The 27,981-nt window shown below is 54.7% G+C and overlaps 2 protein-coding genes across 3 annotated transcripts in view; both read left to right on the top strand.

The window, feature by feature from the left end:
• The window catches only part of EPHX2 (epoxide hydrolase 2), a 30,607-nt gene extending 29,418 nt beyond the window's left edge, over positions 1 to 1,189 (top strand). The window contains exon 19 of the mRNA XM_064146611.1: positions 1,053 to 1,189. Coding sequence (XP_064002681.1) covers positions 1,053 to 1,158 — 106 coding nt within the window. The 3' untranslated portion in view covers positions 1,159 to 1,189. The remainder of the gene's footprint in view (positions 1 to 1,052) is intronic.
• Positions 1,190 to 2,150: 961 nt separating this feature from the next.
• Positions 2,151 to 27,353, top strand: LOC135177010 (L-gulonolactone oxidase-like). Of its 2 annotated transcripts, XM_064146616.1 has the most exons (11): positions 2,151 to 2,237; positions 2,411 to 2,536; positions 4,201 to 4,295; positions 5,560 to 5,650; positions 7,038 to 7,223; positions 18,445 to 18,552; positions 19,511 to 19,587; positions 22,048 to 22,197; positions 22,768 to 22,932; positions 24,792 to 24,882; positions 27,212 to 27,353. In XM_064146616.1, exons 2-11 carry the CDS (start codon positions 2,420 to 2,422, stop codon positions 27,338 to 27,340), a joined length of 1,209 nt encoding a protein of 402 aa, XP_064002686.1. In that variant the 5' UTR covers positions 2,151 to 2,237; positions 2,411 to 2,419; the 3' UTR covers positions 27,341 to 27,353. The 2 variants fall into 2 exon arrangements, with proteins under 2 accessions (XP_064002686.1, XP_064002687.1); XM_064146617.1 differs by lacking the exons at positions 2,151 to 2,237; positions 2,411 to 2,536; positions 5,560 to 5,650 and having other exon boundaries at positions 3,809 to 4,295.
• The last annotated feature ends 628 nt before the right edge of the window (positions 27,354 to 27,981 follow it).

The following is a 27,981-nucleotide window of genomic DNA, read 5'->3' as shown; positions in this document are numbered from 1 at the left end:
CCAAGCAGAAATGCAGGCTGGGCAGTGAGTGGCTGGAGAGCAGCCCTGAGGAGAGGCACTTGGGGGTGCTGCTGGAGGAGAAGCTGAGCAGGAGCCAGCAGTGTGCACTTGCAGCCCAGAAAGCCAAGCAGAGCCTGGGCTGCAGCAGCAGAAGTGTGGCCAGCAGGGCCAGGGAGGGGATTCTCTCCCTCTGCTGTGCTCTGCTGAGACCCCACCTGGAGTACTGCATCCAGCTCTGGAGCCTCTATTCCAAGAGAGCTGTGGAGATGCTGGAGTGTGTCCAGAGCAGGGCCAGGAGGATGCTGAGAGGGCTGCAGCAGCTCTGCTGTGAGCACAGACTGAAAGAGTTGGGGCTGTGCAGGCTGGAGCAGAGGAGGCTCCCAGGTGACCTTCTTGTGGCCTGCCAGGATCTGAAGGGGGCTACAAAAGAGCTGGGGAGGGACTTTTGAGGCTGTCAGGGAGTGACAGGAGTGGGGGGAATGGAGCAAAGCTGGAGGTGGGGAGATAGAGAGTGGAGGTAAGGAGGAAGTTGTTGAGCCTGAGAGTGGTGAGAGGCTGGACTGGGTTGCCCAGGGAGGTGGTTGAGGCCCCATGGCTGGAGGTGTTTGAGGCCAGGCTGTGTGAGGCTGTGTGCAGCCTGCTCTAGGGTAGGGTGTCCCTGGGCATGGCAGGGGGGTTGGAACTGGCTGCTCCTTGTGGTCCCTTCCAGTCCTGACTGATTCTATGATCCTATGCTGGTCCAAGAGGACCCCAGCACACCTCATGCTGTGAGAGGAAGGGATGGGCTCAGCTCCATGGAGATGCCTTCAACAGCCAGGGGTTCTCTCTCAGTTCTGTCCACTGGCTGCTCCTGGGCTGGCTTGTTCACATGGAGACATCTCTGCTCTGCAGACTCAAGGAGGTTGAGATGAATCTTTGTGCCCACATTACTTTTCCAGATCCTTTGGGAACCTGCTCTGGTAGAGTGGTCTTGGCAGGGGGAGGATGGGCTGTGTGGTAGAAGCTGGGGAGACACTTGCTTTCCTCTGCTTTAGTTCTTGGTTTTGGTCCAGGTGCATGGCCAAGGAGGATTCAAGTTCCAGAACTGGGCCAAGACTTATGGCTGCTCTCCAGAGCTGTACTTCCAGCCCACTTCAGTGGAGGAGATCCGGGAGGTAAGGAGGGGTCTTTCAGGAGACAGCCCACTAGAAATGAGGAGGAAAGGCCAGGAAGGGCTCTGGTGCTCTATCCTGTGCAGCCAAAGAGGTCAGGTGGTGGCAGCCTGAGCCCTTCTCTTAGCCCAGGAGAAGGCTCACCCTACCGAGGTGCACATCCACCAGCAGATGTGTCAAACACCTAATACGTGGAGGAAAGAGACACATCTGGCCCCAGCTGGGCTCTGTTCCCTGGGTATCAACATCTGGCATCCTTCTGAGGTCCCCTGCTTGCCCCAGCTGGGCTCTGTTCCCTGGGTATCAACATCTGGCATCCTTCTGAGGTCCCCTGCTTGCCCCAGCTGGGCTTTGTTCCCTGGGTACCAACACCTGGCATCCCTCTGAGGTCCCCTGCTTGCCCCAGCTAGGCTCTGTTCCCTGGGTACCAACACCTGGCATCCCTCTGAGGTCCCCTGCTTGCTCCAGCTGGGCTCTGTTCCCTGGGTACCAACACCTGGCATCCCTCTGAGGTCCCCTGCTTGCCCCAGCTGGGCTCTGTTCCCTGGGTACCAACACCTGGCATCCCTCTGAGGTCCCCTGCTTGCTCCAGCTGGGCTCTGTTCCCTGGGTACCAACACCTGGCATCCCTCTGAGGTCCCCTGCTTGCCCCAGCTGGGCTCTGTTCCCTGGGTATCAACACCTGGCATCCTTCTGAGGTCCCCTGCTTGCTCCAGCTGGGCTCTGTTCCCTGGGTATCATCACCTGGCATCCTTCTGAGGTCCCCTGCTTGCTCCAGCTGGGCTCTGTTCCCTGGGTATCATCACCTGGCATCCCTCTGAGGTCCCCTGCTTGCTCCAGCTGGGCTTTGTTCCCTGGGTATCAACATGTAGCATCCTTCTGGGGTCCCCTGCTTGCTCCAGCTGCCATATTGAGGGGTGGGAGTCACTTTTGTCCCCCTAAACATGCCTCTGTCACCCTAGAGTGTCTCAGGTGGGCATCACATCTTCCAGGACCATGTAATCATGGAATGGTTTGGATTGGAAGGACCCCTTAAAGGTCATCTGGTCCAACTTCCAAAGATGATCCCAAGGACTGTCTCAAGTGGTATTTGGGCTCCAGGGATGGTTTTAGCCCTCCAGAAGCTGTGTTAGCCAAGTAAATGGATGCCAACCATGGGTGGGATTTTCTCTTGGGCTGTCTCCCAGCACCTCTGGCACCACCTTTAGCACCTGGCTTTGAGGGAGAAGTTGGGTGCTCAGGACCAGTTGTCTCTGCAGATCCTGGACATGGCCAGGCAGCGGAACAAGAGGGTCAAGGTGGTGGGGGGAGGTCACTCTCCTTCGGACATCGCCTGCACTGATGGCTTCATGATTCAGATGGGGAAGATGAACCAGATCCTCAAGGTGAGCCTGGCTTCTGGGAGGTGGTGTCATGCCCTTGACAGGTGGTGGCACAGCTGTTTGTGCAACCACTAAGGGTTGGGAGGCATAGCCATAGCGGGAGGTGGAGGAACAGAGAGGCTTCCTTCTCCTCCAAGACAGGAGTTCTCCCAAAGCAGACCATGAAAGGCTGAGGAATGCACATCTGCCCAGTGTGAACCCATCCCTTGTGCATGGGAAGTGATGGCTTCTTCAGCACTTAACCATGGAGTGCTGGCATAGAATCCACCAGGCTGGAAGAGACCTCCAAGCTCAGCCAGGCCAACCTAGCATCCAGCCCTGGCCAAGCAACCAGACCATGGCACTAAGTGCCTCAGCCAGGCTTGGCTTCAACACCTCCAGGCACAGAGACTCCACCACCTCCCTGGGCAGCCCATTCCAATGCCAATCACTCTCTCTGCCAACAGCTTCCTCCTAACATCCAGCCGAGACCTGCCCTGCCACAGCTTGACACTCTGTCCCCTGCTTCTCTTGCTGCTTGCCTGGCAGAAGAGACCAACCCCACCTGGCTACAGCCTCCCTTCAGGCAGCTGCAGACAGCAATGAGCTCTGCCCTGAGCCTCCTCTTCTGCAGGCTGCACACCCCCAGCTCCCTCAGCCTCTCCTCACAAGGCTGTGCTCCAGGCCCCTCACCAGCTTCCTTGCCCTTCTCTGGACACCTTCCAGCACCTCAACATCTCTCTGGAATGGAGGAGCCCAGAACTGGACACAGCACTCAAGGTGTGGCCTGAGCAGTGCTGAGTCCAGGGGCAGAAGAACCTCCCTTGTCCTGCTGGCCACACTGCTCCTGAGCCAGGCCAGGATGCCATTGGCTCTGCTGCCCACCTGGGCACACTGCTGCCTCATCTTCAGCTCCTATCTACCAGCACCCCCAGGTCCCTCTCTGCCTGCCTGCTCTCAGCCACTCTGTCCCCAGCCTGTAGTGCTGCTTTGGGTTGTTGTGGCCAAAGTGCACTTGGCCTTGTTAAATGTGATGAACCTCATCTCAGTGGCCTTGACCCAATGATGAAGCCTGCCCAGATCCCCCTGCAGGGCCTCCATACCATCTCCAGCACATCAGCACTCCCACCCAACGTGGTGCCATCACATCTGTTCCCTCGTGCATGTTCATGAAGATGAGGAAACCCTGATGCTGCAGCATGTTCTGAGAGCTGAGTCCTTGCTGGTAATTAGCTGTAATCATTAATTAAGGAACTGCTCCCTCCCTGACATCTCTCTCTGTCAGGAGCAGAATGAATAGCTCCTGGCTGGCTGAAGCTCCCTGAGCCAGGCAGGAGGCCAGAGTGAAGAGACTTGCTGAGGACAGAGCATTGAAGGATCTTCTTCCTTGCTGTCATCAACACCTGGGGGAAGTTCTGGGAGAGGTTACTCACCTCTGAGTCCAAGGAGAGCAGAGGGCAACAGGCTATGGACCAGGGGCAGGAGCCAGTGGCAGCGTTGGGTTGGAGGAGGTTTGGGTTGGGTGAAGGTCTGAGCATGGAACAAGTCCTGCATGGAACAAGTCCTGCATGGTGCTTGGCTCTGCTGTGTGGACATTACCTTGTGAAGAGCAGAGTTGTTTTCAATGAGGTGCTTCTCCTCTGAGCTGTGCAACCTTCCCCTCTCTCCTCCCATCCCATGCTTTGCAGGTGGACAAGGAGCAGCAGCAGGTGACTGTGGAAGGAGGCATTTTCCTCTCGGATCTGAATGTGGAGCTGAGCAAGCATGGGCTGGCCCTGGCCAAGTGAGTGGGACACCTGCATGGGGCCATCCCTCTGCATCCTCCCTTCCCTGCCCCAGGCCAAGCTCTGGCAGATGGCAAAATCAAGATTTTTGAAGAACTTTTACTGCAGAGTAGGGAGGTTTACTTCAGGATGTGGTCTTCTCAGGTCCATGATGGAGTAGCTGATCCTACCTTAGAGTGGGAGGCTGGGCAAAGACAGCCTCGATCACAGGATGTTAGGGGTTGGAAGGGACCCAAAGAGATCATCCAGTCCAACCCCCCTGCCAGAGCAGGACCACACAATCTAGCACAGATCACACAGGAACACATCCAGACAGGCCTGGAAACACTCCAGAGAAGGAGACTTCACAACCTCTCTGGGCAGCCTGTGCCAGTGCTCTGGGACCCTTACAGTAAAGAAGTTCCCCCTTGTGTTGAGCTGGAACCTCCTGTGCTGCAGCTTACACCCATTGCTGCTTGTCCTATCCCAGGGAGCAGTGAGCAGAGCCTGTCCCCTGCCTCCTGACCCCCAGCCCTCAGATGTTTATAAACATTGATTAAATCCCCTCTCAGTCTTCTCTGCTCCAGACTAAACAGCCCCAGGTCCCTCAGCCTCTCCTCCTCAGGCAGTGCTCCACTCCCCTCCTCATCCTCATTGCCCTCTGCTGGACCCTCTCCAGCAGATCCCTGTCCCTCTGAAACTGGGCAGCCCAAAACTGAAGGCAGTATTCAAGATGAGGTCTGAGCAGGGCAGAGTAGAGGCACAGGAGAACCTCCCTTGATCTGCTGGACACACTCTGCTTAATGCACCCCAGGATCCCATTTGCCTTCTTGGCCACAAGGGCACATTGCTGCCCCATGGATGTTCTCCCCCAGCACTCCCAGGTCCCTCTGCACAGGGCTGCTCTCCAGCAGTCACCTCCCAGCCTGTACTGCTGCAGTTTATTCTTCCTCCCCAGGTGCAGGACTCTGCACTTGCCCTTGTTGGACCTCATCTGGTTCCTCTGTGCCCAGCTCTCAGCCTGTCCCACACCTATTCTACTCTCCCTGAATGCACTGATCTGGCCCTTTCCATCTCATTGCTCCGGGGATGTCTCCTCAGGAGAGGAAGTGATGGTCTAGGGGTCCAAAGCAACCTCCCCATTGCTGCAGGGTATCCTGAAGGGTGGAAGACCCTTCTCACTGGGGCAGGGGAGCACTTCCTGGGGGTCTTTGCAAGGCCTCCACATGATGGTACAGATGTACCCATGGACTGAGGTTCTCACCCAGCCCCTTCTGCCCCCAGTTTAGGAGCTGTTTCTGAGGTAACAGCAGCTGGTGTGATCGGCACAGGGACGCACAACACCGGCATCAAGCATGGCATCCTCTCCACCCAGGTGAGATACAAGTCAGGAACGTGTCAGCTCATGGACAGCAGCACCTTGAGGGCTTCAGGGAAGATGTTCTGTCACCCAGCAGGGATCTGGCAACAGGTCTTGGCATAAGGAAGCAGCACACTGCAAGCAGGAAGGGTCCTGTTTCCCTAAGACAAAGCTGCTTTAGAGGACTTTTCCAGTCCTCCATGCAGAGTGAGATCTCCTCATCTACCAGCCAAGCCAGAATCCAGCTCAAAACCCTTCTGTCTTTGTGCTTTGTGGTTGTAAATGAATAAGGTCTGCACTTAAAACCTAAGTGCTAGTTTAGAACTTAACTAGACACTGCTGGAGAGCCTCTGCTCAGCTCAAACCACAGAATCACTGAATTAACCAGCTTGGAAAAGGCTTCTAAGATCATCCAGTCCAACCTATCACCCAACACCACCTAATTAACCAACCCATGGCACCAAGTGCCTCAGCCAGTCTCCTTTTAAACACCTCCAGGGATGGTGACTCCTCCACCTCCCTGGGCAGCCCATTCCAATGCCAATCACTCTTGCTGGGAAGAATTTCCTTCTAACATCCAGCCTAGACCTGTCCTGGTGCATCTTGAGGCTGTGTCCTCTTGTTCTGTTGCTGGGTGCCTAGGAGAAGAGACCAACCCCCACCTGGCTACAACCTCCTGCCAAGTAGTTGTAGACAGCAATGAGGTCCCCCCTGTGTTGACTCCAGCAGTGGAGAAGCAACCTGGGGTAGTTTCATTTCTTTATTGGGTGGCTTCTCCCACCTCTGCAGCATCCTCTAAAGAATGATCCTCTAAAGATGTATTCCTGTGTGATCTGGTCTAGGTGACCCTGCTCTGGCAGGAGGGATGGACTGGATGAGCTTTCAAGGTCCCTTCCAGCCCTTGACCTTCAGTGATTTTTGTGTCACTGCAACAAAAGTGATGGGAGAAGGCCTGGTTGAGCCACACTCAGCAGAAAGCACTGTGTGCAGTTCTGGAGCCCTCGGCACAAGAGGGACATGGAACTGTTGGAGAGAGTCCAGAGGAGGGCCACGAAGATGCACAGAGGGCTGCAGCAGCTCTGCTATGAGGACAGGCTACAAGAGTTGGGGCTCTGCAGCCTGGAGAAGAGAAGGCTTCAAGGAGACCTTGGAGTGGCCTCCCAGTATCTGAAGGGGGCTACAGGAGGGCTGGGAAGGGACTATTGACAAGGTCTGGTAAGGACAGGATGAGGAGGAGTGGGTTTGAACTGGCAGAGGGGAGATTCAAACTGGATGTGAGGAAGAAGTTCTTTGCAGTGATGATTGTGGTACAGGAGGTTTCTTACCTAGCTCCTAGCCACAAGTTTTGGGATGGAGGTGTGGGACACAGTGGATGCTCACTGAAGCTCTGCTCCCTTCACAGGTGGTAGCACTCACCCTGCTGACAGCCTCGGGGGACATTCTGGAGTGCTCTGAGTCTCTCAACGTGGACATCTTCCAGGCTGCTCGGCTGCATCTCGGCTGCCTGGGGGTGGTGCTCACTGTCACCTTCCAGTGTGTGCCTCACTTCTGCCTGCACGAGGTGGCCTTCCCCTCCACCCTCACTGAGGTATGACAGGGGTGATGAGTTGGAGGCTTGCCTAGGGACAAGCAATGCTCTTGGCAAGCTGACATGGTTGGAAGGAGACAGGAAAGTGATCATGGTAGAAAGTTGTGATGGGTTAGGAACTTACCCCTCACTGCTCACCCCACTATTGGAATTTACCAGACCAGCTCAGGTGGCTTGGAAGTAAGATCATAGACTCAACCAGGTTGGAAGAGACCTCCAAGCTCAGCCACTCCAACCTAGCACCCAGCCCTGCACAAGCAACCAGACCATGGCACTAAGTGCCTCAGCCAGGCTTGGCTTCAACACCTCCAGGCACAGAGACTCCACCACCTCCCTGGGCAGCCCATTCCAATGCCAATCACTCTCTCTGACAACAACTTCCTAACAACATCCAGCCTAGACCTCCCCTGGCACAACTTGAGAACTCTGAGGTGCCCAAAGAAGGGCAGTGAAGCTGGTGAAGGGTCTAGAGCACAAGTCTTGTGAGGAGCAGCTGAGGGAACTGAGCTTGCTTAGGCTGGAGAAAAGGAGGCTCAAGGGAGACCTGCTCTCTCTCCCTGAAAAGAGGTTGGAATGGGGAGTTGGTCTCTTCTTCCAAAGAATAAGCAATAGAACAAGAGGAAAAGGCCTCAAGATGGACCAAAGAAGGTTTAGGTTGGATATTAGGAATGATTTCTTCCCCAAAAGAATTGTCAAGGCCTGGAACATGCTGCCCAGGGCAGTGAGCATCCCCGGAGGGCTTGAAAAGATCTGCAGATATAGTGCTGAGGGACATGGTCCCTACATGTACCTGAAGGGAGGCTGTAGCCAGGTGGGGTTGGGCTCTGCTGCCAGGCAAGCAGCAAGAGAAGAAGGGGACAGAGTGTCAAGTTGTGGCAGGGGAGGTCTAGGCTGGATGTTAGGAGGAAGTTGTTGTCAGAGAGAGTGATTGGCATTGGAATGGGCTGCCCAGGGAGGTGGTGGAGTTGCTGTGCCTGGAGGTGTTGAAGCCAAGCCTGGCTGAGGCACTTAGTGCCATGGTCTGGTTGCTTGGCAAGGGCTGGTTACTAGGTTGGACTGGACTCCACCTGGAGTGCTGTGTACAGTTCTGGAGCCCCCAACACAAGCAGGACATGGAACTGTTGGAAAGAGTCCAGAGGAGGGCCACGAAGATGCTCAGAGGGCTGCAGCAGCTCTGCTATGAGGACAGGCTACAAGAGTTGGGGCTCTTCAGCCTGGAGAAGAGAAGGCTTCAAGGAGACCTTGGAGTGGCTTCCCAGTATCTGAAGGGGGCTACAGGAAGGCTGGAGAGGGACTATTGATAAGGTCTGGTAATGACAGGACGAGGAGGAATGGGCTTAAACTGGCAGAGGGGAGATTCAGACTAGATGTTAGGAAGAAGTCCTTTGTGGTGAGACACTGGCACAGGTTGCCCAGGGAGACTGTGGCTGCTCCCTCCCTGGAGGTGTTCAAGGCCAGGTTGGATGAGGCCTTGAGTGACCTGTTCTAGTGGGAAGTGTCCCTGCCTATGGCAGGGGGCTTGAGATGGATGATCCTTGAGGTCCCTTCCAACCTAGACCATCCTATGAGCTTGGAGGTCTCTTCCAGCCTGGCTGATTCTATGGTTCAGCAGTGACCTGGCAGTGCTGGAATCAATGATCTTAAAGGTCTTTTCCAACCTAAATAATTCTATGATGCTCAAGTTAGAGATGCTGACAGAGGCTGCAGGCATCAGCACTCCTGCCCTGGGCACTTGTGTCCATGGCAGATGTCACCATGTGATGGGTCAGCCAATGCCAATGCTCTTTCTAACCTGCTGTTCCCAGGTGCTGGCAGGTCAGCTGAGATCTGGTGACTTCAGGTACATGTGGCTGAGCCTAATGAAGATTTAATGTTCCAGCTGGAGAAAAATGCCCTCCTCACTGGCATAAATCTTACAAGGAGCAGCTGAAGGAGCTGGGGATGGTTAGTGTGAAACAGAGGAGGCTGAGGGCAGACCTCAGTGCTGTCTACAGCACTGTGGAGAGGCTGCTGCTGGGCTCTGCTCACAGGTAGCTGGAGACAGAACAAGGGGCAATGGCCTTAAGTTTCTCCCAGGCAAGCAGCAAGAGAACAAGGGGACAGAGTCTCAAGTTGTGCCAGGGGAGGTCTAGGCTGGATGTTAGGAGGAAGTTGTTGGCAGAGAGAGTGATTGGCATTGGAATGGGCTGCCCAGGGAGGTGGTGGAGGCATCATCCCTGGAGGTGTTGAAGCCAAGCCTGGCTGGGGCACTTAGTGCCATGGTCTGGTTGCTTGGGCAGGGCTGGGTGCTAGGTTGGAGTGGCTGAGCTTGGAGGTCTCTTCCAACCTGCTTGATTCTGTGATTGATTCTATAAGTTGAGCCTGGGTAGGTTTGGATTGGACTTTAGGAGAAAGGTTTTCATGCAGAGAGTGGTCAGGGACTGGAATGAGCTGCCCCAGGGAGGTAGTGGAGTCACCAAGCCTGGATGTATTTAAGGCTGGTTTGGATGTGGTGCTTAGGGCTCTGGTTTAAGGTGAATCTTGTAGAGCAGGGTTCTAGGTTGGACTTGGTGATCCCAGGGGACTTTTCCAGCCTGGATGTTTCTGTGATCCTGTAAAGCAGCTCTGTCTTGGAGGAACAGGACCTGGGCTGCTCTGAGGAGCTGGATGTGCTGCCTGGACTCGAGAAGAACAGGCAGAAGGTTGTGTTTACACTGAGCCAGCATCCCTGGAGGCAAGCAGTGCATGGATGGGTCCTGGAGGAGAGGAGCAGCATCCCGCAGGGTACAGCTGCTCCGTGAGCTGTGAGCTCTCTGAGGAAGTGCCATCTCCCATCCCATCATCTCCTGCTGATCAGCTAAGGAGAGCAGTGGGCTGCTTTTTTGTTTCCCAGCAGCAGATGGGCCACCTGAAATTGTCCATTAGCTTCTTGAGCTCTTGATAATAACTCAGTCCTTTCTTCTGTGTGAGGTCAGGATAGTTTTGGGGAAGGGGCTCTCATCAGGGGGTTGGAGTAGATGATTTCCAGAGGTCCCTTTCAGCCCTCACTGTTCTGTGATCTCCTAGTTTGAAGGCTGGGTTTAACTCTCTGGTTTTGAGCTGAACTTGGGACAAAGTGTGGTGGGGGATGAGGAGAATCAGAGGATCATAGAAGGAGATTGCTGAGTGACACATTTCAAGGTCCAGACTGACCAAATCTCTCCTTGAGATCCAAGCCCAGAGCTGTATTTGTGTCGTGTGGTGGAAAACTCTTCCTTAACCCAATTGTCACATTGCTGCTGGCCTTCCCTGTCTCCATCTCTCCAAAGGTGGCAGTCACCCAGGCTAAGGTGCAGAGTGCTCCTGATCAGCCTGCCTTGGACAGCCTCAGAGGAGGTGGCTGTCTAAGGAGGGTTTCTGACTTTCTGCTCAGGGTCATGCATGGCTCTGAAGGTTTTGCAAGCTCTCTCCTCCTCAGAAAGTTCTTCTGCTGTCCATTATGTCTCTCTGTTGTCCTCCCTTTGTGGCCAGATGGAGGACATCTTGGATGTGAGGGCACTTGAATGGTGATGAAGAGTATGAGTTTAGGTCTTTGGTTGGTATGTGGCTGAATGTCACAGAATAAGAGACTCTCAGAATCTCAATCATAGAATCACAGAACCAAAATCATAGAATCTCAGAATCATAGAAGCAGTCAGGGTTGGAAGGGACCCCAAGGATCATCTAGTTCCAACCCCCCTGCCATGAGCAGGGACACCTCACACTAGATCAGGCTGTCCAGAACCCTATGAGGAGAGGCTGAGGGAGCTGGGGTTGTTTAGCCTGGAGAAGAGGAGGCTCAGGAGCAACCACATTACTGTCTGCAACTACCTGAAGTGAGGCTGTAGCCAGGTGGGGTTGGTCTCTTCTCCCAGGCAACCAGCAATAGAACAAGGGGACACAGTCTGGAGTTGTGCTGGGGAAAGTATAGGCTGGATGTTAGGAGGAAGTTGTTGTCAGAGAGAGTGATTGGCATTGGAATGGGCTGCCCAGGGAGGTGGTGGAGTTGCCGTGCCTGGAGGTGTTCAAGCAAAGCCTGGATGGTGCCATGGTCTGGTTGCTTGGGCAGGGCTGGGTGCTAGGTTGGACTGGATGAGCTTGGAGGTCTCTTCCAACCTGGTTGATTCTATGATTTTGTGATTCTCATCCAGCCTGGCCTTAAACACCTCCAGGGATGAGGCTTCCACCACCTCCCTGGGCAACCCATTCCAGCCTCTCACCACCCTCATGCTGAAGGACTTCTTCCTAACATCCAGCCTGAATCTCCCCATTTCCAGCTTTGTTCCATTCCCCCCAGTCCTGTCTCCAGAATCATAGAATCATAGAAACAACCAGGTTGGAAGAGACCTCCAAGCTCATCCCCTCCAACCTAGCACCCAGCCCTTGCCAAGCAACCAGACCATGGCACTAAGTGCCTCAGCCAGGCTTGGCTTCAACACCTCCAGGCACAGAGACTCCACCACCTCCCTGGGCAGCCCATTCCAATGCCAATCACTCTCTCTGACAACAACTTCCTAACAACATCCAGCCTATACTTTCCCTGGCACAACTTGAGACTGTGTCCCCTTGTTCTATTGCTGGTTGCCTGGGAGAAGAGGCCACCCCCCACCTGGCTACAATGTCCTTTCAGGTAGCTGTAGATAGCAATGAGGTCGCCCCTGAGCCTCCTCTTCTGCAGGCTAAACAACCCCAGCTCCCTCAGCCTCTCTACCTAACAGCCTAAAAAGTCCCTCCCCAGCTTTCTTGTAGGCCCCCTTCAGACACTGAAAGGCCACAAGAAGGCCACCTTGGAGCCTTCTTCTCTCCAATCTGATGATGCTGGGATGCTGGAACAGAGCTGTTTAGTGCTGGAGAGTGGTTGCCTCCAGCTGAGCTTTCCATCCTCAGCAGAAAGCAGGCTGAGATAGGTTGAGTTCCCTCAAAAGAGGCATGAAATGCCCTTATTTTGGGGGGGGAAGGGGGGACAGTGCATCTCCTGGGCTTTACAAGCTTGGATCTCCACATGGCTCTGTGGCCAGGGGTGGGTGTGATCTGATTCCCTCAGAAAGCCTTTAGAAGGCCCAGAGGGCATTTCTACAGAGGGATTTGAAGGAATTCTTTCTCCTGGGAAGACATCAAAACTGACTTTCCATGTCTCTGCCTTTTAACTGCTGAATGCATTTCCTTGGAGCCCACCCACCCTCATGGTGCCAGGAGGTTGGATGGAGAGAAGCTGTTCCATTTGATGTGCACTGAGTCAGGAAGGGATCCTGCTGCCTTGAGCTGAGCAATCAGCCAGCTTGTCCCATGTCTCCTGGCACCAGATCAGCACTGGAGGTTGCAGCAGTGCACAAGCTGAAGCCTACAGAGGAAGGACCACCTGCAAGCCAAAAGAGCTGGGGGCTTCCTAAATGCTCTGTAGACACATTTGGAAGGGATTTCTGGGTGGGGATGGGGGAGGGGGAACTGAGGAATGAAGGAAGGAAGAAATCAGCAGTGATGGAAGAGCACCTCATGAAGAGCACTGATTGTCTTTGTCCTCCTTTGTGAGCTCTGATGACCTTGCTGATACATCTTCAGCACTATCCTGGTGAAGAGGAGGTTCAGGGGGGACCTCATTGCTGGCTACAACTCCCTGAAGGGAGGCTGTAGCCAGGTGGGGTTGGGCTCTGCTGCCAGGCAACCAGCAAGAGAAGAAGGGGACACAGTCTCAAGTTGTGGCAGGGCAGGTCTAGGCTGGATGTTGTTAGGAAGTTGTTGTCAGAGAGAGTGATTGGCATTGGAATGGGCTGCCCAGGGAGGTAGTGGAGTCTCTGTGCCTGGAGGTGTTGAAGCCAAGCCTGGCTGAGGCACTGAGTGCCATGGTCTGGTTGCTTGGCCAGGGCTGGGTGCTAGGTTGGACTGTCTGAGCTTTGGAGGTCTCTTCCAACCTGCTTGATTCTATGAACCTATGGTTTCAAAGCAACCTGCTTGATTCTATGGTTCTATGATTCTGTCCTCATCCACTGCTTCATTTGGGTCTCACAGGTCCACTTCCAGCCTTGCCTAATGGCACCACAAGCCTTGGATGAATCTGGCTCATGAAAAATAAACAGTCCTTGGACATGAGCAGGAGAATTCATGGCAGGATTGATCAGAGCTGTGTCACCAGGCAAGCTCCAAGAAATGTTGCCCTTAATTTTTTTGCTGGCCTGAATTATTCAGTGCCCCTTTTGGAGTGGCTTGAACACAACCATGACAGTGGATTTAATCTGCTTTTGCAGTGTCTCCTGTCTCAGCCCTGATCCAAAGCCACCTGGACTAACATGTGCTGTGCCACAGGAACCTGGGCTCAGGGAGAAAGTGGATGGGGAGGTCCATGAATGTTCCTCAAGTCCATTAATGTGTCTGCCCACCTCCTGTCAGCCCCTGAGAGCAGCTGCACTGGAGCAGCTGAGAGCTGGAACATTTCAGTGTCATAGAATCAAGCAGTTGGGAAGAGACCTCCAAGCTCAGCCAGTCCAACCTAGCACCCAGCCCTGCCCAAGCAACCAGACCATGGCACTAAGTGCCCCAGCCAGGCTTGGCTTCAACACCTCCAGGCACAGAGACTCCACCACCTCCCTGGGCAGCCCATTCCAATGCCAATCACTCTCTCTGACAACAACTTCCTCCTAACATCCAGCCTAGACCTGCCCTGCCACAACTTGACACTCTGTCCCCTTCTTCTCTTGCTGCTTGCCTGGCAGAAGAGCCCAACCCCACCTGGCTACAGCCTCCCTTCAGGTATCTGTATACAGCAATGAGGTCGGCCCTGAGCCTCCTCTTCTGCAGGCTGCACACCCCCAGCTCCCTCAGCCTCTCCTCACAGGGCTCTGCTCCAGGCCCCTCACCACCTTCCTTGCCCTTCTCTGGACACCTTCCAGCACCTCAACATCTCTCTTGAATTGAGGAGCCCAGAACTGGACACAGCACTCAAGGTGTGGCCTGAGCAGTGCTGAGTCCAGGGGCAGAATAACCTCCCTTGTCCTGCTGCCCACACTGCTCCTGAGCCAGCCCAGGATGCCATTGGCTCTGCTGTCCACCTGGGCACACACTGTTGGCTCATCTTCAGCTCCTTTCTCCCAGCACCCCCAGGTCCCTCTCTGCCTGGCTGCTCTCAGCCACTCTGTCCCTAGCCTGTAGCACTGCTTGGGGTTGTTGTGACCAAAGTGCAGAACCCTGCCCTTGGCCTTGTTCAATCTCATCCCATTAGCCTCTTGTGGTCCAGCTCTGAGCAGTATTACACCATTGTCCTCAGCCCAGACTGAGCTTTACCCTACTCAGCATCATCTGCCTGGACTTTGCTCCCTGCAGAGCTCAGGGCAGCCTTCCCTGTCCCTCGGGGCTGTAAGGAGGTTTAACCAAGATTGCTCTCTATAAATATTAATGCCATTATCAATCCTCTGCCATCACTGTGCCTCTCCTGCTTCCAGAGCTCTGCCTTTCATGTCGAGCAGCCCAGCGAGGCGGAAGAGAATAATGGCAAGGGAGCAGGTTGCTTGAAATATTTAAGCCTGAGTTATCTAAGACATTGCAAATAATATGTGTCAGAGGGGCCAGGCTTGGATTTGTGGTTATATAAGATCTGCTTGCTTTCTTCTCTGGCCTCGTGATTGTCTTTAGCGCTGGGAGAAACTCAGCTGCTGCAGCTGCTGACAATGAACAGGGACAAGGCACAGTTGGTCGTGCAGTTGAGGTCACCAGAGAGTATCCTTGGGTGGTGGCAGGGATGGAGTCAGTCTCCTCTTGCTCTAAACCTGATAAGCTGGTGAGGATGGCTCAGGCTTACACATAGAATCAAGCAGGTTGGAAGAGACCTCCAAGCTCAGCCAGTCCAACCTAGCACCCAGCCCTGCCCAAGCAACCAGACCATGGCACTAAGTGCCTCAGCCAGGCTTGGCTTCAACACCTCCAGGCACAGAGACTCCACCACCTCCCTGGGCAGCCCATTCCAATGCCAATCACTCTCTCTGACAACAACTTCCTCCTAACAACATCCAGCCTAGACCTCCCCTGGCATAACCTGAGACTGTGTCCCCTTCTTCTGTCGTGTCCCCATGATCTGTTGCTGGTTGTCAGTGGTGCCCAGCAACAGAACAAGTGGTTAACAGGCACAAACTTGCCAGGCTGGATGGGTGGGCAGAGGCCAATGGAATGAGACTGAACAAGCCCAAGTGCAGGGTTCTACACTTTGGCCACAGCAACCCCAAGCAGCACTACAGGCTGGGGACAGAGTGGCTGAGAGCAGTCAGGCAGAGAGGGACCTGAGAGTGCTGGTAGAGAGGAGCTGAAAATGAGGCAGCAGTGTGCCCAGGTGGCAAAGAAAGCCAAAGGCATCGTGGCTTGTACTAGAAATGCTGTGCCCTGCAGGAGCAGGGAGGTGATTGTCTCCTTGTGCTTTGCTCCAGTGAGGCCACACCTTGAGTGCTGTGTTCAATTTTGGGTGCCTCGATACAAGAGGGATGTAGAGGTGCTGGAGGAGGGCAAGGAAGCTGGGCAAGGGCCTGGAGAATAAACCTGGTGAAGAATGACTGAAGGAGCTGGAGCTGTTTAGTTTGAAAAGGAGGAGGCTGGGGGAGGGAGACCTTAGTACTGTCTACAACTACCTGAAAGGAGGTTGTGGAGAGAATCATAGAAGCATAGAATGAGTCAGGGTTGGAAGGGACCACAAGGATCATCTAGTTCCAACCCCCCCTGCCATGGGCAGGGACAGTCTACCCTAGAGGTTAGTGCTGGTCTCTCCTCACAGGTAATCAGTGGTAGAACAAGAGGGAGTGGCCTCCAGCCATGAGTGATTGCACCTTCTCCTGGCCCCTGTCTCTTAAGAAGGGCATTGAAGTGCTGGAGCATGTCTAAAGAGCAGTGAAACTGGTGCAGACTCTAGAGCAGAAGGCTTCTGAGGAGCAGCTGAGTGAACTGGGATTCTTCAGCCTGGAGAAAAGAAAGTCTCAGAGGAGACCTTCTCACTCTCTACAGCTCCCTGGAAGGAGGTTGGAGCAAGGAGGGCTATGGTCTCTTCTCTCAAGGAGTGAGCAGTAGGACAAGAGGCAATGACCTCAGGTTGTGCCAGAGGAGATTTAGGCTGGACAAAAGCAGCAACTTCTTCATGGGAAGGGTTGCCAAGCTGTGGAACAGTCTGCCAAGAGCAGTGGTGGAGGCCCTGTGCCTGCAGGGATTGAAAGCTGTGTATCACACAGTATCACAGTATCACCAAGGTTGGAAGAGACCTCACAGATCATCAAGTCCAACCCTTTACCACAGAGCTCAAGGCCAGACCATGGCACCAAGTGCCACGTCCAACCTTGCCTTGAACAGCCCCAGGGACCATTATCTCCTCTGTCTACAACCATTCAGTGACAAGCCAGAAGATGAGTCCTAATCTCCTCTTAAAGCCTGGGCAGCTTCAGTTCTCTGTAGTGCATCTGAGATGTACTGAAGTGGCATTTTCATCTCCATGTTTGCATAAAGACCAAGCCCTTGCTTGCTCTGAGAGTGATTTTCCACCAGTATGATAGTGTCCAGTATTTCTACTCCAGATCACCTCTGAGATGCTCATGGTTTAGCAGTAGCCCACAACTGTCAGAGCAGAAGTGATGCTGAGAGCCCTGCTCTAGTGGTGAGCTGGCAGTGCTGGGTCAACAGCTGGACTTGGTGGTCTTAAAGCTCTCTTCCATCCAACCCATTCTGTGGTTCTATCGTTCAAGCAAACTCCAAGCAAAGCTTCTGCAGTTTCAAGCCCTTCTGCAGTGCTGTGGGAGATTCCACAGCAGGAGCAAGAGAGTGGTTGGAGAGGCAGATTGGAGAGCTGCTGGCCCAGCCAAAATAGCACCAGGCAAGGGGTGAGTGCAGGCTCCTTGCACAAGCAGGCTCCTTCCATGCTTGCACAAGCAGGCTCCTTCCACGCTTGCACAAGCAGGCAGGGAGGAGGGGCAAGGGCAGAAAGGTCCATTCCTTTCTGTGGGTGCTGCTGTGTCATGCAGTGGGATTTTCCCTGGAGCAAGACTCCAGCAGCCCTGGGAGCAGGCTGATATGTCCTAGGGTTGTGGTCACCTCCTTGAGCCCCACCACCTGCCTGGAGCTTTCTGCTCAGACTCTTGTGCCTCGGTGTCCTCAGCTCCTGGTAGCTCTCTCCTCTGAGGCTGCTGCCTTTCCTGAAGCTCTTTTTTGTGTCTTTATGAATAATTTGGCAATTCTGTGTTTGAAGCTGGAATGTCTCTGGGACAGGACTGTGTAGCACATCCCAGCTCCCTTCCCTGTTGTATCCTGGCTCCATGCTCCATTGCATCCCAGCTCTGTCCCCTGTTGTATCCCAGCTCCATTCCTGGTTGTATCCTGGCTCTATGCCACATTGCATCCCAGCTCCCCTCCCTGTTGTATTCCTGCTCCATTGCATCCCAGCTCTGTCCCCTGTTGTATCCCAGCTCCATTCCTGGTTGTATCCTGGCTCTATGCCACATTGCATCCCAGATCCCTTCCTTGTGGACCCCCATGGGTGCATGGTCTCTGTTAACTTCTTGGTACCTGCCTGGGCTCTGTAGACCCCACTCCAACCCAAGACTGTCCAGGTGGAATTCTTGGCCCTTCCACAGCATGTGTCCAGTTCTGGGCCTTAGTGCCATGGTCTGGGTGCTAGGTTGGAGTGGATGAGCTTGGAGGTCTCTTCCAACCTGGATGATTCTATGATGAGATGCTGGAAGGTGTCCAGAGAAGGGCAAGGAAGCTGGTGAGGGGCCTGGAGCACAGCCCTGTGAGGAGAGGCTGAGGGAGCTGGGGGTGTGCAGCCTGCAGAAGAGGAGGCTCAGGGCAGAGCTCATTGCTGTCTGCAACTCCCTGAAGGGAGGCTGTAGCCAGGTGGGGTTGGGCTCTTGTGCCAGGCAAGCAGCAACAGAAGAAGGGGACAGAGTGTCAAGTTGTGTCGGGGGAGGTCTAGGCTGGATGTTGTTAGGAAGTTGTTGTCAGAGAGTGATTGGCATTGGAATGGGCTGCCCAGGGAGGTGGTGGAGTTCACCATCCCTGGAGGTGTTGAAGCCAAGCCTGGCTGAGGCACTTAGTGCCATGGGTTAGCTGGATGATAAGTTAGACTCAATGATCTCTGATCTCGAAGGTCTTTTCCAACCTGATTAATTCTGTGATGAATGAGAGTCCTTTTGAGATGCCTCCAAGCCTTGCTCCATGTCTAGGGACAATTACCAAGCAGTCCTGGTAACTGAGCTGGTTGTTGCAGGTCCTTGATCACCTTGATGACCACCTGAAGAGATCCCAATACTTCCGATTCCTCTGGTTCCCTCACAGCGAGAACGTCAGCATCATCTACCAGGATCCCACCAGCAAGGTAGGACCACTGTGCTCCTGCAGCAGGGCAGGAGAGCCTGTGCACAACACTGGGTGCTCTCCAGGAGCTGGGGTGTTAGGATTGCCTTGCAGGGCAAGGGGGGGACACGACTCAGTAGGAAAACAGCATTTGGAGGCTGAGCTGCACTTTGGCCATGCTCCATGGCCTGACATTCACAGAATCATAGAATCAAGCAGGTTGGAAGAGACCTCCAAGCTCAGCCAGTCCAACCTAGCACCCAGCCCTATCCAGTCAACTACACCACAGCACTAAGTGCCTCATCCAGTCTTTTCTTGATGCAGTTGGTGCTGTCCTGAGCTCTCAGCATCCTCATGACAAAGCCTGGCCCATTTCTGGGGCTGGTTGTGGCTCAGTTTGGTCACAAGAGAGAGAGATGAAAAGTCATAGAATCAGTCAAGGTTGGAAGGGACCACAAGGAGCAGCCACTTCCAAGCCCCCTGCCATGCCCAGGGACACCCTACCCTAGAGCAGCCTGCACACAGCCTCACACAGCCTGGCCTCAAACACCTCCAGCCATGGGGCCTCAACCACCTCCCTGGGCAACCCAGTCCAGCCTCTCACCACTCTGCTGCTCAACAATTTCCTCCTCACCTCCACTCTCAAGCTCCCCACCTCCAGATTTGCTCCATTCCCCCCAGTCCTGCCACTCCCTCACAGCCTCCAAAGTCCCTCCCCAGCTTTTTTGTAGCCCCCTTCAGATCCTGGAAGGCCACAAGAAGGCCACCTGGGAGCCTCCTCTGCTCCAGCCTGCACAGCCCCAACTCTTTCAGTCTGTACTCATAGCAGAGGTGCTCCAGAAGCCCTGGGATACTCTTCCCCAAACCACTGCTCCCAGCCTGGTCATGGTCCAGGTATATTCTACCTTCATAACACCCTAGCAAGAAAGCTGCACACCCTGGTAACACCTAACAGCCATCATCTTCCTCTGACTTTGCAGCCTCCCTCTTCCTCCACCAGCTGGTTGTGGGACTATGCTGTTGGCTATTATTTGCTGGAGTTTCTGCTCTGGGTCAGGTAAGAGCATGGTCTAGGGGTGGGTGGGGGCAAGTTGGGTTGGGTAGCTTTGTCCAGGAGCAGAATCACAGAATATATCCTGTTGGAAGAGACCTCAGAGATCACAGAATCAGTCAGGTTGGTAAAGACCTTTGAGATCATAGAATCATAGAGTCAAGAAGGTTGGAAGAGACCTCCAAGCTCAGCCAGTCCAACCTAGCACCCAGCCCTGCCCAACCAACCAGACCATGGCACTAAGTGCCTCAGCCAGGCTTGGCTGCAACACCTCCAGGCACAGCAACTCCACCACCTCCCTGGGCAGCCCATTCCAATGCCAATCACTCTCTCTGACAACAACTTCCTAACAACATCCAGCCTAGACCTCCCCTGACACAACTTCACACTCTGTCCCCTTCTTCTCTTGCTGCTTGCCTGGCAGAAGAGACCAACCCCACCTAGCTACAGCCTCCTTTCAGGCAGTTGCAGACAGCAATGAGCTCTGCCCTGAGCCTCCTCTTCTGCAGGCTGCACACCCCCAGCTCCCTCAGCCTCTCCTCACAGGGCTGTGCTCCAGGCCCCTCACCACCTTCCTTGCCCTTCTCTGGACACCTTCCAGCACCTCAACATCTCTCTGGAATGGAGGAGCCCAGAACTGGACACAGCACTCAAGGTGTGGCCTGACCACAGACTGGCCCCATCCACTTGACACTGTCCCCTCAGATATTTGCACACACTGATCAGATCTCCTCTCAGTCTTCTATCCAGACCAAACAGCCTCAGGTTTCTCAGTCTGTCTTTGCAGGGGAGATGCTCAAGAGGGAGAAGCTCCTTCTCTCCGGAGGAGGGATTTTGGGCTGGGATCGATGTCTGAAGCTGCACTGCCCTCTCGTGTGCACAGAGATGGAGCAGGTTGAGCAGCTGGAAAGCTGCTCTGCAGAGGACATAGGAGTATGTGGGCAAGCTCCTCATGAGCCAGAAACGTGCTCCCATGGCCAACAAAAGCACCAGTTTCCTGAGGTGCATTATTAAGAAGATTATGGCCAGGAGCTTCTCCTACCTCTCTGCTCTGCCATAGTGAGGCTGTAGCTGGAGTGATGTGTCCAGTTCTGGTCTCCCTGGTTTGAGAGGGACAGAACTACTGGAGAGAGTCCAGTGAAGTGTCATGGGGATAATTAGGGGGCTGGAACACCTCTGTGATGAGGAGAGACTGAGAGACTTGGGGCTGTTCAGTCTGGAGAAGAGGAGGCTCCCAGGTGATGATGGTTGTTAGGTGTTACCAGGTCTTGCAGCTTTCTTATTAGGGTGTTATGAAGGTAGAATATGCCTGGACCATGACCAGGCTGGGAGCAGTGGTCTGGGGAAGAGTACCCCAGGACTTCTGGAGCAGCTCTGCTGTGAGCACAGACTGAAAGAGTTGAGGCTGTGCAGTCTGGAGGAGAGGAGGCTCCCAGGTGACCTTCTTGTGGCCTTCCAGGATCTGAAGGGGGCTACAAAAAAGCTGGGGAGGGACTTTTGAGGCTGTGAGGGAGTGGCAGGAGTGGGGGAATGGAGCAAAGCTGGAGGTGGGGAGCCTGAGAGTGGAGGTGAGGAGGAAGTTGTTGAGCATGAGAGTGGTGAGAGGCTGGACTGGGTTGCCCAGGGAGGTGGTTGAGGCCCATGGCTGGAGGTGTTTGAGGCCAGGCTGTGTGAGGCTGTGTGCAGGCTGCTCTAGGGTAGGGTGTCCCTGGGCATGGCAGGGGGGTTGGAACTGGCTGCTCCTTGTGGTCCCTTCCAACCCTGACTGATTCTAGGATAAATATCTAAAGGGTATAGGCCATGAGGATGCAGCTGAGCTCTTTTCTGTGATGGTCAGTGAGGGGACAAGGGGCAATGGCTGCAAACTAGAGCACAGGAGGTTGCACTTGAACCTAAGGAGAAACTTCTTTGCTTTGATGATGCTGGAGCACTGGAAGAGGCTGCCCAGAGAGACTCTGCAGCCTCTCTGGAGACATTCAAAAGCTGGTTAGGTGTACCTGTGTTAACAGAAGTGCTGGGCTAGATGATCTCCTGAGGTGTCTTCCAACCCCTACCATTCTGTGATTCTGTAGGATCAACTGGGGATGCTCAGAACTCTCCCAAGAGCTCTACCCTATGCCCAGTAGCTCTCCATCCCCTAATTCCAGGATGCTCTGTGCACAGCCTTTGACACACTGATGTCTCAGGGAGGTGGAAAGATGATGACCAAAGCACCCCTTTGAGTCCTGCAGCAAGGGGAGGAGGAGGAGGGAGCTGAGGGCAAGGGGTGTAAGGTCCAAGAGCCCAAGCACAGGTGAGCTCCCAGCAGGGCTGCAGGGCACTTTGGGCTCCAGCACCCCGGGATGAGAGCTGCAGCTTTGCTGCTTAGCTTCCAGCACCTTGAGAGGGCATCCCTTAGTCTGGCAGCTCCTTTGCCTGTGGCAAATCCCTGAGGTGAGATCTCACATCCTGCTTTGTGCCCTGCAGCACCTTTGTGCCCAGCTTGGTGTGCTGGATCAACCGCTGCTTCTTCTGGCTGCTCTTCAGCTCCCGGGTGGAGAACATTGCCAGCAGCTACAAGATCTTCAGCTACGAGTGTCGCTTCAAGCAGCACGTCCAGGACTGGGCCATCCCCATGTGAGTGGCTCTGCAGACCCTCATTGGCCATCCCCAGCCGAGCTCAATGCCCAAACCACATCCCCCCTGCGCTGCCTGTGCCCAAACCACATCCCCTCCGCGCTGCCTCTGCTCGTCCTCGGACCAAGCTGGAGTGAAGTCATGGAGAAAGGGACCTGGCTAGGAGACACCATTCCTGCCTGCAAGCTTAGCTTGCTAGCTAGCATATCTAGCTAGCAGGACCTTCTGCATCCCTGTCCTAGGGTACCAAATTCATGCTACATCATATCTGGGAGTTTGGTGAGCCCAAAGCAAGGGATGGGATGTGCTGAGATGGGTCATAGAATCATAGAATCAAGCAGGTTGGAAGAGACCTCCAAGCTCATCCAGTCCAACCTATCCCCCAGCCCTATCCAGTCAATCAGGCCATGGCACTGAGTGCTTAATCCAGTCTTTTCTTGAGGACCTCCAGGGACAGGTCATGGCACTCCCCGAGTCAACACAGGGCTACAGGGCTGGGAGTTCAAACCCTAAGAGAGATGGCTGTGCCCATGCTGGAGTTAACAGGGGCTGGGGGCTTCTCTTGGGCAGTGAGAAGACGAAGGAAGCTCTGCTGGAGCTGAAGGCTGCCCTGGAGAACAACCCCAAGATGGTGGCTCACTACCCCGTGGAGGTGCGCTTCGCTCGAGGGGATGAGGTCTGGATGAGTCCCTGCTTCCAGCGAGACAGCTGCTACATGAACATCATCATGTACAGGTCAGCCACGGCTCCACTCCAGCCTCCTCCTCCTCCTCCTCTTCCTTAAGATGAGCCAAACAAGCTCCTGCACCTTTGCCTGCTGTGCTAGTTTCATGGGATCATAGAATCAAACAGGTTGGAAGAGACCAGAGCCCAGCATAAGCCTCTTCCCTGCACAGCAGCTGGGTCTAAACTTGCTGCTTGCTCCCTCGCTCGGCAGCAAACCGAGCTGAGGGTCAGGCACCCAACCTGCTGCAGTGAGGCTTTGGTTGCTTTGAAACCATAGGTTCATAGAATCAGCCAGGTTGGAAGAGACCTCCAAGCTCATCCAGTCCAACCTAGCACCCAGCCCTGCCCAAGCAACCAGACCATGGCACTAAGTGCCTCAGCCAGGCTTGGCTTCAACACCTCCAGGCACAGAGACTCCACCACCTCCCTGGGCAGCCCATTCCAATGCCAATCACTCTCTCTGACAACAACTTCCTAACAACATCCAGCCTAGACCTCCCCTGACACAACTTCACACTCTGTCCCCTTCTTCTGCTGCTGCTTGCCTGGCAGCAGAGCCCAACCCCACCTGGCTACAGCCTCCCTGCAGGGAGTTGCAGACAGCAATGAGCTCTGCCCTGAGCCTCCTCTTCTGCAGGCTGCACACCCTCAGCTCCCTCAGCCTCTCCTCACAGGGCTGTGCTCCAGGCCCCTCACCACCTTCCTTGCCCTTCTCTGGACACCTTCCAGCACCTCAACATCTCTCTTGAATTGAGGAGCCCAGAACTGGACACAGCACTCAAGGTGTGGCCTGAGCAGTGCTGAGCACAGGGGCAGAATAACCTCCCTTGTCCTGCTGCCCACACTGCTCCTGAGCCAGGCCAGGATGCCATTGGCTCTGCTGCCCACCTGGGCACACTGCTGCCTCATCTTCAGCTCCTATCTCCCAGTAACCCCAGGTCCCTCTCTTCCTGGCTGGTCTCAGCCACTCTGTCCCCAGCCTGTAGTGCTGCTTGGGGTTGTTGTGGCCAAAGTGTAGAACCCTGCCCTTGGCCTTGTTCAATCTCATCCCATTGTTTGAGGCCAACAGGAATATTTTAGTGAGAAGAATCAGCTTATAGGCTGTGCAAAGGAAACAGTGGTGATGTCTGCTGCACTCATAGGCTTGCTGAGATGTATAAAAGCAAGAGCATAAGCATAGATAAAGCAGTGTGTGTGGGTCTCTGTGGGAGCCTCTGCTTTCTCCCTGGGCTACTGTCTGTGTAACTAATCCTTCTGCTTTCTAACTCCCCCTGGCTGATCCTCCAACCTCACCTTGCACATAAGACAAACTCTGGGATAAGGTAGAGGGGTGGAAAGGAGGTGGAAGGGTGGTTGGGAGCCCCTCCTGGGGACTCAGATTTCTGGGAGGGCTGCTGTGTTTCTGTCTTACCTTTGCCTTGTCTATTTCTGCCTATAGCTGTATGTGTTGTGTCTCTCTGCTTGGATCTTCTGCTAAGCTGCAAATATAAAGCTTCATTCCTTAACTTCCAGCTTGGCTGTGTCTAGTCTGGGTGATTTCATAAGAGGTTGGGGGGGGGGGGGTGGGTGGGTAACACCCAAACCATCATTCTGCTCACCCCACTGAGACATTTGCAGACACCAGATGAGATGGAGTGGCCTCGGAGCACCCTAGAGCCACTCATTCCATTTTCTTGATGATGCTGTCCTAGGTGAAGGTCCTCTGGCCAAGTGGTGGTGGCAAGCTGGTTCTCAGGTGGTTTCCATCAACCAGAGAGGTCGTGGTGCATCCCTGGGGTTGTCCTGCTGCCCAGATGGAGGTTTCTCAGAGAGGTTCTCTGGGTGTGCACAGTTCCCTGCTAATGCTCTCTCTGTCTGACCCCACTCAGGCCCTATGGGAAGAATGTCCCTCACCTCAACTACTGGCTGACCTATGAGGGCATCATGAAGAAGCATGGTGGAAGACCACACTGGGCAAAGGTACCAAGGGCCCCTCTAGGAGGAGAGTGTTTGTGGAAGGAGGGGGGAGTGTTTCCCTCTTCTCTTTCATGACTTCTTTGGGAAAGGGAGGGAGGTTGCATTTAGGAGGGGCTCAGGCTGATGACACCAAGCTGTGTGGTGCAGCAGCCAGGCTGGAGGGCAGGGATCCATCCAGAGGGAGCTGCACAGGCTGCAGAGGTGGGCACAAGCCAAGCTCAGGAGGTTCAACAAGAGCAAGTGCAAGGTCCTGCAGCTGGGTGGAGGCAATGCCAAGCAGAAATGCAGGCTGGGCAGTGAGTGGCTGGAGAGCAGCTCTGAGGAGAGGCACTTGGGGGTGCTGCTGGAGGAGAAGCTGAGCAGGAGCCAGCAGTGTGCACTTGCAGCCCAGAAAGCCAAGCAGAGCCTGGGCTGCAGCAGCAGAAGTGTGGCCAGCAGGGCCAGGGAGGTGATTCTCCCCCTCTGATGTGCTCTGCTGAGACCCCACCTGGAGTACTGCATCCAGCTCTGGAGCCTCTATTCCAAGAGGGCTGTGGAGATGCTGGAGAGTGTCCAGAGCAGGGCCAGGAGGATGCTGAGAGGGCTGCAGCAGCTCTGCTGTGAGCACAGACTGAAAGAGTTGGGGCTGTGCAGGCTGGAGGAGAGGAGGCTCCCAGGTGACCTGCTTGTGGCCTTCCAGGATCTGAAGGGGGCTACAAAAAAGCTGGGGAGGGACTTTTGAGGCTGTGAGGGAGTGGCAGGACTGGGGGGAATGGAGCAAAGCTGGAGGTGGGGAGCTTGAGAGTGGAGGTGAGGAGGAAGTTGTTGAGCAGGAGAGTGGTGAGAGGCTGGACTGGGTTGCCCAGGGAGGTGGTTGAGGCCCCATGGCTGGAGGTGTTTGAGGCCAGGCTGTGTGAGGCTGTGTGCAGCCTGCTCTAGGGTAGGGTGTCCCTGGGCATGGCAGGGGGGTTGGAACTGGCTGCTCCTTGTGGTCCCTTCCAACCCTGACTGATTCTATGATAACCTCCCAGGTTCCAGTTTGTGCCCATTGCTGCTTGTCCTGTCACTGGGCACCACTGAAAAGAATCTGTCCCCAGCCTCTTCAGCTATTGTTCAGCACTGAGAAGATGCCCTCTGAGCCTGCTCTTCTCTGGCCTAAGCAGCCTCAGGTCTCTCACCTTCCCTCATGAAAAGAGATGCTTCAGCCCCTTCAGCATCTTCTTAGTTGGACTCTCTCTCGTAGTTCCTTGTCTGTCTTGAACTACTCAGGCCCAGACCCAGGACTCCAGATGTGGGCTGGGTGCTAGGTTGGACTGGATGATCTTGGAAGTCTCTTCCAACCTGGTTGATTCTATGATTCTGTGTGGCCTCTCTAGGGCAGAAAAGAACCTCTTTTGACCTGCTGCCCACACTCTTCTCAACACACCTCAGGACACCACTGGCCTTCTTGGCTATGAGGACACATTGCTGGCTCATTGGGAGCTTGTTTCCCACCAGCACCCCCAGGTCCTTCTCCACAGAGCTGCCTTCCAGCAGTTCAGCCCCTAACCTGTCCTGGTGCAGGAGGCTGTTCCTCCCCAGGGGCAGGACTGCACACATGTCCTTGTTCTATCCATACCATCTTGTCCTATCACTCCAAGCCCTTGTAAAAAGTCCCTCCCCAGCTCTCCTGTAGCTGCCTTCAGGTACTGGAAGGCCTCTAGAATCACAGGAACACAGGATGTCAGGGGTTGGAAAGGACCTAAAGAGATGATCCCATTTGCTACTCCCCCTGAGCATATAGAATCATAGAATCAAGCAGGTTGGAAGAGACCTCCAAGCTCAGCCAGTCCAACCTAGCACCCAGCCCTGCCCAAGCAACCAGACCATGGCACTAAGTGCCTCAGCCAGGCTTGGCTTCAACACCTCCAGGCACACAGACTCCACCACCTCCCTGGGCAGCCCATTCCAATGCCAATCACTCTCTCTGACAACAACTTCCTAACAACATCCAGCCTAGACCTCCCCTGCCACAACTTGACACTCTGTCCCCTTCTTCTCTTGCTGCTTGCCTGGCAGCAGAGCCCAACCCCACCTGGCCACAGCCTCCCTTCAGGGAGTTGTAGACAGCAATGAGGTCTGCCCTGAGCCTCCTCTTCTGCAGGCTGCACACCCCCAGCTCCCTCAGCCTCTCCTCATAGGGTTTGTGTTCCAGACCTTTCACCACTGTAGACAATGGCATGAAGGTACCACCAATTCTGCAGGGGCTTCCTACAGCACATGGAAGCGTGTGTGGGTGGGGGGGGGGTATCCATGTCCAGCAACACATTTCCCCACTGAAAGTCAACCCTCTCCCCCCCTTTATCTCCTGCAGGCCCACAGCTGCACCCAGAAGGACTTTGAGAGGATGTATCCAGGCTTCCCCAAATTCTGCTCCATCCGGGAGAAGCTGGACCCCACGGGAATGTTCCTGAATGCCTACCTGGAAAAGGTGTTTTACTGATGGGGAAAACTGCTGGGGAAAACTGCTGGGGATGGAGGCAAAGCAAAATGATCATCCATCACCTCAAAGTCTTGGGACACCCCAAAGCTCATGGTCCTCTGTGGTCTGAAGGTGCTGCCACCCCAGCTCTGCCCTGAGCCACCCTGATAGCAGGCAGCAAGAGGTGGCCCTGTGTGCTCTCAGTGCTGGCAGAGCCCAGCAGTGCCAGGAAATCTCTCCAGGACACCAGCAGCTCAGAAGAGACCACATCTCAGCCCTCCCAAGACCTACACAGCCCCAAGTGCCTCCTGTCCAAGCCAAAGTCTCAATAAAGAGCTCTCTTTGAGCAGACCTTATCAAGCTGTGTGTGGGTCCAACTGAGGTGAGCAAACCTGGGGCTTGGTGTCCTTAGCCCCACTGAAGGAGTCAAGGCTGGCTAGGAGGCCAGGAGCCATTGCACAGCCTGGAGCTGCTGCCATCTGAGTCCTTCAGCTCAAGAACATTTCCCCTCAGAGGCATGCAGGCAGCTTAGTGATTGCCATTGGAATGGGCTGCCCAGGGAGGTGGTGGAGTCTCTGTGCCTGGAGGTGTTGAAGCCAAGCCTGGCTGAGGCACTTAGTGCCATGGTCTGGTTGCTTGGCCAGGGCTGGGTGCTAGGTTGG

This window comes from Pogoniulus pusillus, chromosome 7 (genome assembly GCF_015220805.1).
Source record: "Pogoniulus pusillus isolate bPogPus1 chromosome 7, bPogPus1.pri, whole genome shotgun sequence".
In the NCBI taxonomy this organism is placed as follows: domain Eukaryota; kingdom Metazoa; phylum Chordata; class Aves; order Piciformes; family Lybiidae; genus Pogoniulus; species Pogoniulus pusillus.
Note: the sequence above shows the minus strand (reverse complement) of the source record. Positions and strands in the feature narration are given on the sequence as shown.